The following is a 16,468-nucleotide window of genomic DNA, read 5'->3' as shown; positions in this document are numbered from 1 at the left end:
TATTTTGAGTAATCCTCATGAGTTAATGGAATGAGATCTTAAATATTAGAATATGCGATAAAATCCTATTTTTTTCTTTTAATTTTAACCATTTGATGGATCTATAATTTTTACACATAGTCCATAACACATATTTTTTCAATTTGACCGTTATGATTGATCCATAACACATATTTTTTCAATTTGACCGTTATGATTGATAATTAGAGGTATGTGGTTAGCAAAATAACTTTCACAATTTTGAGAGAAACCTCAAAGTCATTTTGTTTATGTTTATTTGAAATTGTCTCACTAAAACCCTCATTTCTACTTTATTAACCATGGGATTGACTTGAAACTTTTTCACATGGTTTGTAACACATATTTCTTCAACCATTAGGATCTTTCATTAGAGGTTTGTGATTAGAGAAGTCAATTTCACAGTTTTAGGGAGTTGAACATAATATTATTATGTTTTTTGAGTTGTTTCTGTAAAATCTCTATTTCTAATTATTTAATCCTTGGATCGAGTTGAAATTTTGAAATATATTCCATGAAACCTGATTTTGTATTTTGACTGTTGTGCTTGAGAATTAAAGGTCTATAGTCACAGAAATTATTTTCGCATTTTTTAGAGAAATTTGAATGTCACTTTGTTTTTGTTGTTTTGTGTTTGTAACACGTAGTTCTTTACTTTAATTGTTGGAATTGTAAGTTAGAGGTATTTGGTTGGAGATATTTGTCTTATAGTCTCAATCTTAAAAAAAAATTGTTGTTAGAACTTCAACTATGAACTTTTGTTATAAATATTGTGGTAGAGTAAACTATGCAAATTCTTATGTGGTACTATGAATTGTTGTACTTATAGGGTGGAAGTAATACTTTGATGTGAAGTAATACTATAGTTTCATCAGGATTTACTTTAAAATCATAATCACTCCATTCATGAAAAGATTTACTAGCATTCCGACAATCGGGATGCACTGCTCGTTCCCCAGACATGTCGCAATGAGAATTTATCCCCTGATTTGTTGCTTTACCGCATAACAAGCAAACACATTTTCTTCAAAAACCCTAATGAAACATCTTACTTCAACAATTGAAAGCAACAAATAGCGAAAAGAGAAATTGGAATTGAAAGAACATATATTACAAGTGAAATCGAAATAGAGGAATCTGTTGTTGCTTAATGTTGGGTTGCAAAAAGTTTGTAATTTTAATTTTTTGTATTTTAAAAAAATTATAATTAAGTGAACTAGCGAGTCAACCCGTTTAACCCACCAATCCGTGATGGGTCGAGCCAGGTTTGAATTTTTTTGGCTTGCTAATAAATGAACCGGGTTAAGTTGACTCACTAAGTGATCAACCCGTGGTGGGCTGGGCCGGGTTGGACTGGGCCGAGTAGCCATTTTGACCGCACTACTTTTGAATGTGAACATTTTGGAAGTAGAATTTAACCCATTAAATATGCACACTACAATGATTAATGTCTTCATTTCCTCCATTTTTTCTATGGTAATGGGGAACCAATTTTCTAACCCGTAAAATACAGCACTATAATTTAAAGTCTTTGATACGTTACCTTATTATTAATTAGCTAATATTTAATTTAACCTATCAAATGTGCACACTACAATGATTATTTCCTCCATTTTCTATGGTCATGGGTGAACCAATTTCCTCCATTCTTCTTTGCTACAGCTTAGAAAAAAAAGAGATGTGGCAACATAATAATTGAAATATAAATAAATAAGATCAAAGTATATAACAAGAAATTTACACTACAATAATTCACATAATATTGTTATGTGAATTATTCAATTAGGCGAAAAGCATATTTGTATCAACATAATAATAATACACCAATGTTTATTAGTCTAAAAAGATATAATTTATAAAATCTACCAAACATTCAACAACAAAATTAACACATAAATATCCATCTATGGTATGAAATATTCAAATTAAATTAACAAATATGTAAATGCAATAAAACATTCATCCTACTTCCAAAGAAAATCAAATATATATCCACATTCATCATACAATAAAACAAAGATAAGTTTTCCCATACATTGGTCAATCCTAAAGTTTTATCTACACTTCCAAAAGTCACAAATCTTCTTTTGCACTAACGGTTTGTGTTGCTCTTTCTCTTCTCTCCCACAAGTCTCTCTCCTATGTTTCTCCTTTGATTTTGAGTTTTTAGGGTTTCTAAACACATATATCTTCCTTTCTCTATATGTTATTATTTATAAATCAACTCTACTCTATCTTTAATATTTTATCTCTTATTATATCTCATGTTTTCTAACCTTTAATTGTTTTATTTAATCCAACTCTTTTACTTCCTACACCCCCTAATTCAATTTTTGCACCTAATTAATAAAATGTAAAAGACCCTTTTACCCCTAGGTAGAAATATAAATATAATCAAAAAAATTAACATAATAATTATGTCTTAATAAATATGTAAACATAAGATCATTAATTACCAAATAGAAAGACGAAAGTCTCAGAACTAACATATTTTTAATACCCATATTTTCTCGGATCTTACATTTAATGTACTAATGATCTTAAAGAGGTGTCACGTGTTAGAGATTTTTTTTAATTTTTCTAAAATTTTAAATTCTTTTTAAAAATAAAAAATATGTCAAGTGTCAAGTTGGTATCGTGGGCCATTGGCAGTAGTAGTATGATGGGCTAGTGACAATACATATTTGGTCCCTATACGTGGGCCAATATCACGCTTCGTGTCAATGCCTTACTCTCAATTTGGTCCTTATATTTTTATTTTTTTCTCAATTCAATGCCAATTCTTTTAACAATCAATCAATTTTGTTCCTCTTCAAATTGAAATCAAATTTAATTTTTGTATAAATGTTACACAAATATTTTTATTAAAATTAAAACATTTTTATTAAATATTTTTAACAAAATTAAGTTTATTTATATTTATATTTTACATTAAAATTTATTGTTGTTGTTGTATTTATATAGATATTAATTATTAATCTTAAGAGAGTGGATGATGAATATTATGTACGAAGTAAAGTTAATTATTTTATTGATTTTGTATTATATGAAGGTGATATAATATGTTGAATATGGATTGGAATTGTTGAATCTTTTATCGTTGGAATTATGGATAATATTAACTGGCTTAAGTATAGGATGTCATGATTTGCATTGATCATGTACCATCAAGATTCTATAATTTTAGTAATACAGACAAATACTTTCATAAAATGATGAATAATTACAGTAATTATTGTAATATTACATTATAAAAGAAAATTAATATAGTGAATAATCAAGAATGATAAATAATAAATTATTTGACAGAATATTTGATTGTCTGCCTACTTCTCCTTGCATTTTTGTGAATGTAATTTCCATCTAGAAGGGATAATGTATTTTTTTAAATGTGAGCAAGAGAATCAAGTGGAGATTCCTGTATAAAATCTTAAGAGACGGTAATGGGATAAAATCTTGAGAAGGATGAACGCAACTCCGAAACATCCTGTGCATAATATTTTTTAACTTAAAATTAAGAGTTGGTAGCACCTGAGAAGGTTGAATGCAGCTCTGAACCATCTCTGTATAATATTTTATAATTTAATATTAAGAGTCGTTAGAATGTGACAACGTTGAACGCAGCTATGAACCATCCTATGCATAATATTTTATAATATAAAATTAAGAGTCGGTAGAACCTGATAAAGTTGAACACAACTCTCAACCATACTGTACATAATATTTTATAATTTAAAATTAAGAGTCGGTTCAACCTGACAAGGTTGAACGCAGTTCTGAACCATTATGTGCATAATATTTTATAATTTTTATAATTTAAAATTAAGAGTTGTTAGAACCTGACAAGGTTGAACGCACCATAATATTTTATAATTTAAAATTAAGAGTCGTTAGAACGTGACAAGGTTGAAAGCAGCTCTGAATCATCCTGTGCATAATATTTTATAATTTAAAATTAAGAGTCGGTAGAACTTGACAAGGTTGAACGCAACATTGAACCATACTGTGCATAATATTTTATAATTTAAAATTAAGAGTCGGTACAACCTCACAAGATTGAACACAACTCTGAACTCATAGTGTGCATAATATTTTATAATATTTATAATTTAAAATTAAGAGTGGTTAGAACTTGACAAGGTTGAGATATGGGCATAATATTTTATAATTTTTATAATTTAAAATTAAGAGTGGTTAGAAGCTCACAAGGTTGAACACTGCTATGAATCATCCTGTGCATAATATTTTATAATTTAAAATTAAGAGTCAGTAGAACCTGACAAGATTGAACGCAGATCTGAACCATACTGTGTATAATATTTTATAATTTAAAATTAAGAGTCGGTAGAACCTGACGCAGCTCTCAACCATAATGTGCATAATATTTTATAATTTTTATAATTTGAAATTAAGAGTAATTAGAACGTGAGAAGGTTGAACGCAACTCTAAACCAAATATTTTACTCACAAAAATACATGTTAAATAAAATATTCAATATTTTATTTTTATAATAAGATGCAATTAGAACCTGATTGAATAAAGTTAACTTGTTTAAATATATGATTCTCGTTTATTTCTTTCATACATTCTCATATAATAGATTACATGAGGAAACTAAATATATTTGATATCATTTTCTGCATTATTTTCTTCTCAGAATATCATAATTTGATAGGTTGGACTACTTCCATTTTTCTTTCTATAATTTTCTAACTTACAATTATGGACGAGGAATAGGAAATCCATGCGAATAAAAACACATTTAAAGTGTAGAAAAGAGTTTATAAAACATTACTATAATTAAATATAACTTTTGCTGTGTGTTCAAATTTTATGAATATTGGTGTTCAAATTTTATGAATTAAAAAAATTGAAATAAAGAGCATAATACTTACCAAAATGAAAATAATGAAAAGAAAAAAAAAAGGATTGGAAGAAGAAAATTGTAACATATAAGTAAACCAAATGACAAAAAGACAGAGAGTTTTGAATGCCAACATTTTGTGTGGACGAACAATTCAAACACTACGATCACTAATGTCTTTATTTCGTCCATTTTCTATGGTAAATGGGTGAACCAATTTTCTAACACGTCAAATACAACAAACACTAATAATTCAAAGTCTCTCTGTCATAATCGTTTTTTTCTTCTACACATGTGAAAAATAGATAGAAGCTTTGAAAAATAAAAATCATAGTAAACCAGAAATGTAAAATCTACACATGCATTTTAAACAAATAACTTTTTAAAACAATTGATAATGAAAACAAAATTTGAAAAAAGAATTAAAAAATATCTTTATAGTTAGGTATTTGTATGAGTTGTATATTTATTATTCTGTCCTACATGTCATACAGTTTAGATTATAAGATATTATTCTGTCCTACATTTATGACTTGGTTATTCTCATAATCGATGTAATAGGATTCTAACATTTCTCTAGAAAGACATGTCTGGTTTTCTAGAATGGGTTGTACTACTTCCATTTTTTTTTCTTTTTATGTTATTTATGTGTTTAATTTTCTAACTCATGAAATGGACGAGGAGTAAGAAATCCATATAAACTTAAAACACATTTAAAGTGTAGAAAAGATTCAATGAAATTTATAAAAAGAAGAAACAAAAACAAATACCTTTAAAAATGTAGGGAGAGATAATACATTTAATGTGAACTTGAGTGTTTGTTTCTAAAGAGTCTTTGAAAATTGATTTTAATATTAATTTTAAAAAATAATTCTTCGTTGTCTATTAATTAGGGAAGAAATAATAATATCATCAAAATGCTTTAATTTAGTTAATTGTAAAACTATTTTGATTGAATAATGTTAAGTTGTTTAAATATATGATTCTCGTCGATTTCATTCATACATTTTCATATAATATGTTTTTATGTCAAGTTTTAGTCTGTTACACTGCCTCCTTAATATATTTTAAGGATTGTTAACAACTATTTTTAATAACTTTTTTACAACGTATCTACGTGGCTCGTGTTATCACTTTATTGATCAGCTTGAATTTAATTTTAGAAAAATATTTAAAACAAATCAATCACAAATTATTACATATACATGTTCTCAAAATGTTATAAAAAAAATTGTTAGAAGAACTTTTTTTCATGTTTTAATTCACCCGGCTATTCTAAAATAATAAAAAATAATCGCTGTTGTGAAGTAATAGTTAAAAAAGAATGAGTCAACCAATGAGTTGGTTTTTTTATAGCCAAGGTCTCTCAAATTTTGAATACATTATTTTAATTGAATAAAGTTAACAACTTATTTAAATATGTGATTCTCATTTACATTTCCATATAGTACATTACATGAGAAAAATCAACATCTCGATTTCTAATGGATTTGACTTTAAAAGTCTTTTGATTTGAATTTCTGCATTTCCTTCCCCCCATGTGCTAATTTCATAATTCATAAATTGGGTTGGACTACTTCCATTTTTTTAAATTGACAGATTTGGAATAGAATATACAAAATATGTTACCCTTCTCACAAGTCAATTTGATTTTATACTTTTAGTGTAAAAAAATTTATTTGTTAAATAGATAACGTATGTATTTTTCCTACTTGTTAAAATTGATAGACAGATGCTTATGCAGAACCCATAACTGCTTCTTTCTAATGAAAACAACACTTTCTTCTTTATATTAGCTTTTGTGTAAAAATGACTTCCTCCTTTTTCATCCTTCTGTTTCTTTATTCACTTTCTATGTCAACCTTTGGTATGTGCAGAGGGACAGTGTGCATTGGAAGTGAGAGAGAGACACTGATGAAGTTGAAGCATCATCTCATAGATCCTTCAAATAGACTTTCTTCTTGGAATGCTTCTGTCAATCCCAATTGTTGCCATTGGTATGGAGTTCTCTGCAACAACGTCACATCCCACGTTGCACAGCTTCACCTCAGCACTCCATTTCCTTCTTCCTCTCTCGATGAGAACCTGATAGATGAAACTTACGAAGAAGTTTATGAAGAAGCATACAAAGAGTATAGTAGAAGGGCATTCCGTGGAGAGATAAATCCTTGTTTGGTTGATTTGAAGCATTTGAATTACTTGGATTTCAGCGGCAATCTATTTGATAGGAAGCCAATTCCTTCTTTTATTGCAACAATCACTTCCTTAACTCATCTCAACCTCTCTCATGCTGGATTCATGGGGAACATTCCTCCTCAGATTGGAAATCTATCCAATTTAGTCTACCTTGATTTCTCTTATGCTGCCAACGGAACAATTCCTCCTCAGATAGGAAATCTCTCCAACTTGCTCCACCTCGACCTCAGAGGATATTATGCTGAATATCTATTTTATGAAAATGTTGATTGGTTGTCAAGTCTTTCCAAGCTTTGTTATCTTGACTTGGGGAACATTCAGTCATTTGGAGGAGACATGGCAATTCCTTCTTTTCTTGGCTCAATGACCACTTTAATTCATTTGGACCTCTCTGATTCTGGATTTATGGGCAACATTCCTCCCCAGATTGGTAATCTTTCCAATTTGGTGTATCTAGACCTAAGTTATGTTGTCAATGGAACTATTCCCTCTCAAATTGGAAATCTTTCCAACTTGCTTTACCTTGATCTTCGAAGTGGTTATTCTCTTGGAAATGATGATTGGTTGTCAAGTCTTTCAAAACTTGAATATCTTGATTTGGGAGGTACAAACCTATCCCAATCGTTTGATTTTTCCCACATTCTGCAAGCTCTTTCTTCTTTGATGCACCTACAATTGTCAGGATGTACACTGCCTCCATACAATCAACCATCCTTTCTTAACTTCTCGACTCTCGTCACTCTTGATCTTTCCTATTTTTCAACAATTTCTTCGGTTCCAAAGTGGGTATTTGGACTGAAAAATCTGGTTTCTCTTTCTTTACATGATAACCACTTTGAAGGTCCAATTCCTTATGGACTTCAAAACCTCACACTACTTGAAAATCTTAACTTGTGTGGAAATTCATTCTCATATTCTATACCTGATTGGTTTTACAGTAGTTTTCCTAATCTAAAGATCTTGGACCTATCAAGAAACAACTTAGAAGGGACTATTTCTGATGCCCTAGGAAATGTGACTTCTCTACTTTCACTTGATCTGTCAAACAATCAACTTGAAGGTCCGATTCCAACTTCTTTTGGTTATCTATGCAACTTAAGGGTAATACATTTCTCACATCTCAAAGTCAACCAGCATATTAATGAAATTTTAGATATTCTTACTCCTTGTATTTCCCATGGACTCAGAACGCTTGATTTTCAAAGCTCTCAACTTTCAGGCAATCTTTCAGTATCACTTGGAAAACTTTCATCACTGAGATATCTTTATTTGTCCAACAATCAACTTAGTGGAAATCCATTTGAAAGTCTTGGATCACTTTTTAAATTGTCATATCTTGATATTGATTATATTATAACTGCTTTGAAGGAGTAGTCATGGAAAACCATTTCCCAAATCTTGTGAGCTTAAGTCATTTTTCTGCAGCAGGAAACAATTTGACTTTAGAAGTGGGTCCCCATTGGCATCCTACTTTTCAACTTACTTATTTGGATATGAGTTCTTGGCAGTTAGGTCGCAACTTTCCTTCATGGATTCAGTATCAAGACAAACTTGAGTATATAGCGATGTCTAACACGGCGATTTTTGATTCTATTCCTCATTGGTTTTGGAAAGCATTTTCACAAGCTGATTTTCTAAATCTCTCTCATAATCATATCCATGGTGAGCTTGGGACTACATTAAAGAATCCAATATCTATCCCAATTGTTGATCTAAGTGCAAATAACTTTTGTGGCAAACTTCCCTCAATTTCAAATCGTGTGGGTGTGTTGGACCTTTCAAGCAATTCATTCTCTAAATTCATGGATGATTTTTTATGCAAAAATCAAGAGAAGCCAATGAATTTAGAAATTCTCAATCTTGCATCGAATAACTTATCAGGGGAAATACCCGATTGTTGGGGAATTTGGCCATTTCTATCGGATGTAAATTTACAAAGCAATAATTTTGTTGGGGAAATTCCCCAATCCATTGGTTCGTTGACAGAGCTAACATCTTTACGCATCCGCAAAAGCTTGCTTTCGGGAACATTTCCTACAATTTTGAAAAAGAATAACAAGTTGATTTTGTTGGATCTTGGAGAAAATGATTTTTCAGGAAGAATTCCAAGTTGGGTTGGAGAAAGTTTTCTAGATATGAAGGTTCTTATCCTGCGGTCAAATAGATTTTATGGTCATATTCCTAATAAGATTTGTGATATGAGTCTTCTTCAAGTGTTAGACCTTGCACAAAATAATTTGACTGGAAACATACCTACTTGTTTTAATAACTTGAAGGCCATGACACAGATGAACAAGAGTACAATTCCTCTTATCTATTCTTCTATTATAAATTATTCACAGTATAATAAGGTCACCGTTCTTCTTTGGTTGAAAGGAAGAGGAGATGAGTACGGAAAAATTCTCGGGTTGGTAACAAGCATTGATTTGTCAAATAACGAATTATTAGGAGAAATACCGAGAGAAATCACAGATCTAAATGGTTTGTTATATTTGAACTTGTCTCACAACCAACTTATTGGTCACATTCCACAAAACATTGGTAACATGGAATCATTGTTGTCCATTGATTTCTCAAGGAATAAACTTTCTGGTGAAATCCCTCCAACCATTTCCAAATTGAACTTTCTAAGCAATGTAGACTTGTCTAATAATCATTTGAATGGAAAAATTCCGACAGGAACTCAGTTACAAACCTTTGATGCCTCCAAATTTGTTGGCAACAATCTCTGTGGTCCACCACTACCCGTCAATATTGCAGCTCCGATGACAAAATTCTTAGTTATGAAGGGAGTGATAGGCATGGAGTTAACTTATTTTTTGTGGGCATGACATTTGGATTTGTGATGGGATTTTGGATAGTAGTTGGTCCTTTGTTCATTTGGAGATCATGGCGTTATGCCTATTTTCATTTCCTTGATCATGTGTGGTTCAAACTTCAATACTTTTTGTAATGTCAGTACAATATCTAATGTGGTGAAAAATAAAATTATAAAACATGGAAGTTAATTTGGATTATTTATACTTGTTCAAATGTATTGTTTGATCTATTTTAATTTATAGATGGTTATAATTTAATTCTCAATAGCAAGATTCGAAGGTGTACCAGGGAGTACCGGGCGCCGTACGGAAGGATGCTCGAGTAGGCGGCCATCCACCCGTTTCGGTGCCCACGTCACCCAAAGGACTAAATGCCCGTCCGCCCAAGTGGATAGAACCTCTGTTTGTAAGAAAAACTTTGAAGAACTCACATGGAATTCTATCACCACAAGATAACCCCGCACTCTCTACACTCACAAAAGGTGTTCGTCAAGAGAAGGCCGAGAGACGAAACGTCTGGAAAGTATGTATGGCCACTGCGTCAAATCTGTACCAGAGTGCCGGGTGCCGTACAGAAGGACGCCCATGTAAATGCGCGTCCGCCCAGTTTAGTGGCCCGAGTCATCCAAAGGGCCAACGACCGCCCGCCTTCCCCGACATTGGAGGCTTGGAAGAGTACCTATTAAATAAATGTGAAGGATCGAATAGGGTAAGGCGGACGCCCATATCACGCGGGCGGACGCCCGTACCTCGTTAACCGGCCAAATGGCTAATCGTTGTGACTTAGGTAAATTAATCTGGTCTGGAGGTAAGTAGAAATTAGAAGCTATTGGGCCATTTTGGGCCGTGATTAACTTTTCACTAATCCCAAGCCCATAGCAAAAACTATAAATACAGGTCCACGGTGAGTGGTAGAGAGGTTACATTGAATGCACATTTATTGCTATCCCTGAGAAAAGCCATTGCTTTGAAACTGACTTTGGCATCGGAGAGTCTTTTGCAGGTCTCCGCCCCTCAGGATTGAGAGGAGAGCTAAGCCTTGAGGAGAGGACCCGGCACCGAAGCAAGACCACAGGAGAATTTGGAGACTTGGAGCAACACGGCCCTACACATCCGAAACATTTGGCGCCCACCGTGGGGCCGTGTGATTTCAACAACCCAATGGTGACCACGAGAAACATGAGTGTGGACGACCCCGTTGAGATGATCCGAGCCCTGCAGCAAAAAATGGACGAAATGCAACAACGTCACGAGGACGAACTGACGGCCGTAAAGGCCGATTGTGAAGCCCGGATAGCCCGGGAGGTTGGAAGGGCGGATGGAGGAGAGGAGCGAGCGAAGGATAAAGGAAAGGCGGCGGCGGAAGAACGCACGCCTCAAGACACCGAGCGTGATAGCACCTGGAGGCCTACCGGGTCTGAGGCGGAGGGAAGTAAAGTTAAATCGGTGCACGCTGAGAGCGCCGCCGAGGACGGACGAATGATAGTAAAGTCGGAACCCCCGTCCACTTTATTACTCCCATTCACCCAAAACATAATGAACGTCCAAATTTCGGAACAATTTGTGGCTCCACAATTCAAGATGTATAATGGGACGACGGACCCCGAGTCCCATATAAAGACGTTCTCAAATGCAATGGCATTCAGAACGGGCAATGACGCCATTTGGTGCCGAGCGTTCTCGCTCTCGTTGGAGGACGAAGTAGTGGAATGGTTCAACGCCCTCCCTCCCAATTCCATAGAGAACTTTGTTGGGTTGAAACAACTATTTGTCAAACAATTCGCGGCAAGTAGTGCCCAAGACTTGACTGTCTTCGAATTAATGACCCTCAAGCAAGGGAAGGATGAAACACTACGGACGTTTATGGATAGGTACCAAAAAACCGTCCGGCGCGTGAAAAGTTTGACGCCAGAACTCGCTCTCCACTATATCTTACCGGCTCTCAAACCAGGGCCGTTTAAGGATAGTGTCTGCAGGCGAGCACCCAAAACGATGGAGGAGCTGAGAGAGCGAGCGGCAGACGAAATAAGGGTGGAGGAGATGAAGCTCTCGTACAAGAGGGAAAACCAGGAGGCCAGGGGAGAAAGAGCGGACGGTGGTAAGCCCGCTACCTCGGCGGGAAGACCGTCCGGCCCTAGGCACAAAGAACAGAAAAAGGGACCTCGCTTCCAGCAGTACACTCCTCTGAACACCTCAAGGGAGAAGATTCTAAGGGAGGCGCTTAGCGCGGACCTGATACGGGAGCCGGAAGGGTGTCCAACTCCGAAGGGAGCAGACGGAAGCAAGCACTGTGCTTATCACAAGAATATGGGTCACACCACTGAGGAGTGCGCGGCCCTTAAGGACAAAATAGAGGAGCTCATCCGGGCGGGAAAGCTCCAAGGGTACATCCGTTATGAGCGCCCTCCAAAACAAGCCGACCGGCCTGTCCAGCGATCGGCTTACCGTTCGAACAGGCCGAGGAATTCAAGGACCGAGCGACCTCGCTCAGAACGCCGGCCCAGCCGCAGCCGCAGCCGAAGTCGAGAACGTCCCCTGCGGGGACACATCAACACAATCTCTGGAGGGTTCGCGGGGGAGGATCATCCTCTTCGGCTCGTAAGCGTCATATACGAGCCCTCCAGTCGGTACATGTGGTGGACCAGCCACGTCGCACCATGTCGCCCGTCACTTTCTCGGACGAAGATTTCCACGCACCTGATCCCGATCAGGACGACCCGATGGTCATAACCGCCGAGATAGCGTGGTACGGAATCAGCAAAGTCCTGGTCGACCAGGGAGGTTCGGTCAACATCCTTTACTGGAAAAATTTCCTGCAAATGGACATCTTAGAGGACCTTATCGTCCCGTATGACGGGCAAATAGTGGGGTTTGCGGGGGAAAGGGTTGATACCAGAGGATATTTGGAGTTGAGGACGAGGTTGGGAACCAGCCGTTCCAGTGAGGAGGAAAGGGTTCGATATCTGCTGGTCGAGGCTAACACCTCGTATAATGCATTACTCGGACGGCCATGCTTGAACGCGTTCGGAGCAATTGTCTCGACGCCCCACCTCACGATGAAGTATCCCTCCGAGAAGGGAGCTATATGCACTGTTCGGGCGGACCAAAAGACGGCCCGAGAGTGCTATGCTGCGGGATTGAAGTTGCACACCCGGCAATCGAAGCGGAGGGCGGTCGGTTCGGAGGTGGCCATGGCGGATCTCGATCCCAGGACGAACACGGAGGATCGCCTAGAACCAATGGGAGAAACCCAACCTGTTTTAATAGGAAGGGATCCTACCCAGACGACCGTCATCGCCAGAGAAATGAATCCTGGCTTGGAAAAGGAGTTGAGGGCAATCCTATGGAAAAATAGGGATTTATTTGCCTGGACGGCGGCCGACATGCCAGGGATCCATCCCGCGGTCATGTGCCACAAACTCTCACTCTTCAAAGACGCACGCCCGGTCGCACAGAAGAAGCGGAGGATGGGCGAAGAGAAACGAGAGGCCGTTCAAGAGGAAGTGAGGAAATTGAGGGAAGCTGGGTTTGTCCGAGAGGTCACATATACTACGTGGTTGGCTAACGTAGTAATGGTGAAGAAAGCAAGTGGGAAGTGGCGCATGTGCACTGATTACACGGACTTGAACAAAGCTTGCCCCAAAGACTCTCACCCCCTACCCAGCATAGACGCCCTGGTTGACGGCGCATCCGGGCATCGGGTTTTAAGTTTCTTGGATGCTTACTCCGGGTATAACCAGATACCCATGTATGGGTCGGACGTCGAAAAAACGGCGTTCATCACGGAGAAAGCTAATTTCTGTTACGAAGTAATGCCATTTGGCCTGAAGAACGCGGGGGCGACATACCAACGCCTGATGGACAGGATCTTCCAGGAACAGATTGGCCGGTGCATGGACGTGTATGTGGATGACATGGTAGTCCGGTCCTCGGATGGAGAGGAACACATTAGGGACCTTGAAGAGGTGTTTCGCCAGGTAAGGAAATTCGGCATGCACCTAAACCCGGCCAAGTGTACATTTGGGGTTGCTGCCGGAAAGTTCTTGGGCTTCATGTTGACATCCAGGGGGATTGAGGCCAACCCGGACAGGTGTGACGCGATACTGCAAATGCAAAGTCCGGCTACCCTTAAGGAAATCCAAAGACTGGTCGGACGCCTCACCGCCTTGTCGCGATTTATCCCCAAGCTGGCGGAAAGAATGAGACCTGTCCTGCAGAAACTGAAGAAAGGAGCCGCCCAGTGTGGGACGACGAGTGCGAACGAGCGTTTCAAGATGTAAAAACCATCCTTGTCAACCCGCCGGTAGTGAACCGCCCGGTAGTCGGAGGAGACTTGCACATTTTTCTGGGGGTATCAGAGACGGCCATTAGCGCCGTGTTGATGCAGGAACAGCCTCAAGCGAGGCTAATTTACTTTGTGAGTCGAACGCTCCTAGACGCCGAAACCCGTTATCAACGGGTAGAGAAGGTGGCGCTGGCCTTGTTAAACGCGTCTCGAAGGCTCTGCCCTTACTTCCAAAGTCATCAGGTCATAGTCAGGACCGACTTCCCTATTTCCAAGATCCTCAGAAAGCCGGACTTAGCCGGACGGATGGTGGCATGGGCGGTAGAGCTCTCAGAATTCGGCTTACGGTACGAGCCGAGAGGGTCGGTCAAAGGCCAACACTTGGCGGATTTCGCGGCCGAGCTACCACCGTCCGGCCAGGACGAGTGGAACTTGTATGTGGATGGAGCATCAGGTCGATCGATCAGCGGGGCCGGCATCGTCCTCGAAGGCCCCAATGGATTCTTACTGCAACACTCCCTGATCTTCAAGTTCAAAGTATCAAACAATCAGGCCGAGTATGAGGCCCTGGTGGGCGGCCTTGGGCTGGCGAAAGACATGGGGGCGAGGAAGATAACCTGCCGGACAGACTCAGAACTAGTCGTAGGCCAAATGAATGGCCACTTCCAAGTCCGGGAGGAGCGTCTATTGCGGTATTACCAACGAGCAACAGAGCTCGCAAAAGCGTTCGATAAGGTTGACATACAACACATCCCCAGGGAACAAAACACGAGGGCTGACATACTGTCTAAGCTCAGTTCGGGAAAAGAAAAGGGACAGTTGACTACTGTCGTGCGGCAAGTCCTACTTCAGCCTTCAGTGGAGTGTCCGGCAGTGTCCGGCGGAGGACAAGATTGGCGCACGGAAATCAGAGAAGTCATGACCCGCCAGGACGAAGGACTGACGGTAAGACCGAGCGAAGCCAAGAAGGTCGCTCGGTATCTTGTGGTGGGGGACGACTTGTATTGAAGAGGATTCTCCTCCCCCCTCCTTAAATGCTTGGGAGAGGCAGAAGCGCATTACGTTATGGACGAACTCCACAATGGCATTTGCGGCCTTCATACAGGTTGGCGAACGCTAAAAGCCCGGCTACTGAGAGCCGGATATTACTGGCCTACCATGGAAGCAGACGCCAGGGCGTTCGTCAAAAAATGCATCCGTTGCCAAGAGCATTCCAACAACTCCCACCTACCGCCGTACGCATTACATTCGATCTCATCCCCCTGGCCGTTCGCCCAATGGGGTATGGACATCGTAGGACCGTTCCCAGTAGGGCGGGCTCAGAAGAACTTCCTTCTGGTGGCGGTGGATTACTTCACCAAATGGGTAGAGGCCGAGCCCCTGGCAACCATCACGGCCGCCCAGGTCCAGAAGTTCTGCTGGAAGTTGATATGTCGTTTCGGCCTCCCTCGATCTATCATTACGGATAACGGCCGGCAGTTTATCGACAAGAAACTCGCCGAATTCTTCAAGGGATTGGGGATTAAGCACGTTACCAGCTCAGTAGAGCACCCCCAGACGAACGGGCAAGCAGAAGCGATGAATAAGACCATAGTCTCGGAGCTCAAGCGACGTTTAGGAGAAAGGAAGGGAGCGTGGGTGGACGAGTTACCCGAAGTCCTATGGGCGTATAGATGCACGCCTCACGGAACCACAGGCGAAACCCCCTTTAACTTAACTTATGGTACTAATGCCATGTTGCCAGTCGAGCTGGGCGAACCGTCGTTCAGGCGACAGGTTGAAGACTTACACCTCAACGACCAAGAGCTAAGAATCGAACTAGATTCTCTGGACGAACGGCGAGACCGAGCGGTATTGAGGGCCGAAGCATGCAAGCGCATGGTTGAAAGAAAATACAACTCTAAAGTCCGGCCAAGGAGCTTCCAGGAAGGGGACCTGGTGTGGAGAAAAGCGGGTGACGCCCGTCGAAACCCAGCGCATGGAAAGTTTGCCGCCAAATGGGAAGGGCCGTTTCGAATAATGGAGGCCCTAGGAAACGGGGCGTACAGGTTGGAACGGATGGACGGACGCCCCATCCCCAACACTTGGAACGCCACGCACCTGAAATTTTATTTTAGCTAAATTCTACATGTTGATGACATGTACAGTTATTTCATATGAATGAATGACAGGATATTTCTCATGCAACAGTAATTTCATTCTGCAAAGACTAGGTTGGCAAAGGGTCTTCCATCGGGGACCGTCCGCCCCATAAAGACCAAGACGAAAGTTTTTCTCCGGGAATA

General features: G+C 39.1%; 2 protein-coding genes and 1 pseudogene across 2 annotated transcripts; all 3 read left to right on the top strand.

The window, feature by feature from the left end:
- The first annotated feature begins 6,692 nt into the window (after nucleotides 1-6,692).
- LOC124819889 (receptor-like protein EIX2) lies at nucleotides 6,693-10,032 on the top strand (annotated as a pseudogene).
- A 631-nt stretch (nucleotides 10,033-10,663) lies between these two features.
- On the top strand, nucleotides 10,664-14,178 carry LOC124819887 (uncharacterized). The gene is made up of 3 exons (XM_088112750.1): nucleotides 10,664-10,706; nucleotides 10,902-12,496; nucleotides 12,544-14,178. Exons 1-3 carry the CDS (start codon nucleotides 10,664-10,666, stop codon nucleotides 14,176-14,178), a joined length of 3,273 nt encoding a protein of 1,090 aa, XP_087968876.1.
- A 101-nt stretch (nucleotides 14,179-14,279) lies between these two features.
- Nucleotides 14,280-15,191, top strand: LOC148199669 (uncharacterized). The gene has a single exon (XM_088112749.1). The coding sequence runs from the start codon at nucleotides 14,280-14,282 to the stop codon at nucleotides 15,189-15,191; it is 912 nt and encodes a 303-aa protein (XP_087968875.1).
- The last annotated feature ends 1,277 nt before the right edge of the window (nucleotides 15,192-16,468 follow it).

Source organism: Vigna umbellata, chromosome 4 (genome assembly GCF_029865625.1).
Source record: "Vigna umbellata cultivar VRB3 chromosome 4, Vumbellata_1.0, whole genome shotgun sequence".
In the NCBI taxonomy this organism is placed as follows: Eukaryota; Viridiplantae; Streptophyta; class Magnoliopsida; order Fabales; family Fabaceae; genus Vigna; species Vigna umbellata.
Note: the sequence above shows the minus strand (reverse complement) of the source record. Positions and strands in the feature narration are given on the sequence as shown.

Excerpts from the sequence above, each read along its gene's own strand:
- LOC124819887 (XM_088112750.1), top strand. The coding sequence starts at position 10,664 with ATGGCTAATCGTTGTGACTTAGGTAAATTAATCTGGTCTGGAG. Across the intron at positions 10,707-10,901 it reads TAAATTAATCTGGTCTGGAG|GTCTCCGCCCCTCAGGATTG; the intron begins GTAAGTAGAAAT and ends AGTCTTTTGCAG. Across the intron at positions 12,497-12,543 it reads AGGATCATCCTCTTCGGCTC|CCACGTCGCACCATGTCGCC; the intron begins GTAAGCGTCATA and ends GTGGTGGACCAG.
- LOC148199669 (XM_088112749.1), top strand. The coding sequence starts at position 14,280 with ATGCAGGAACAGCCTCAAGCGAGGCTAATTTACTTTGTGAGTCGAACG.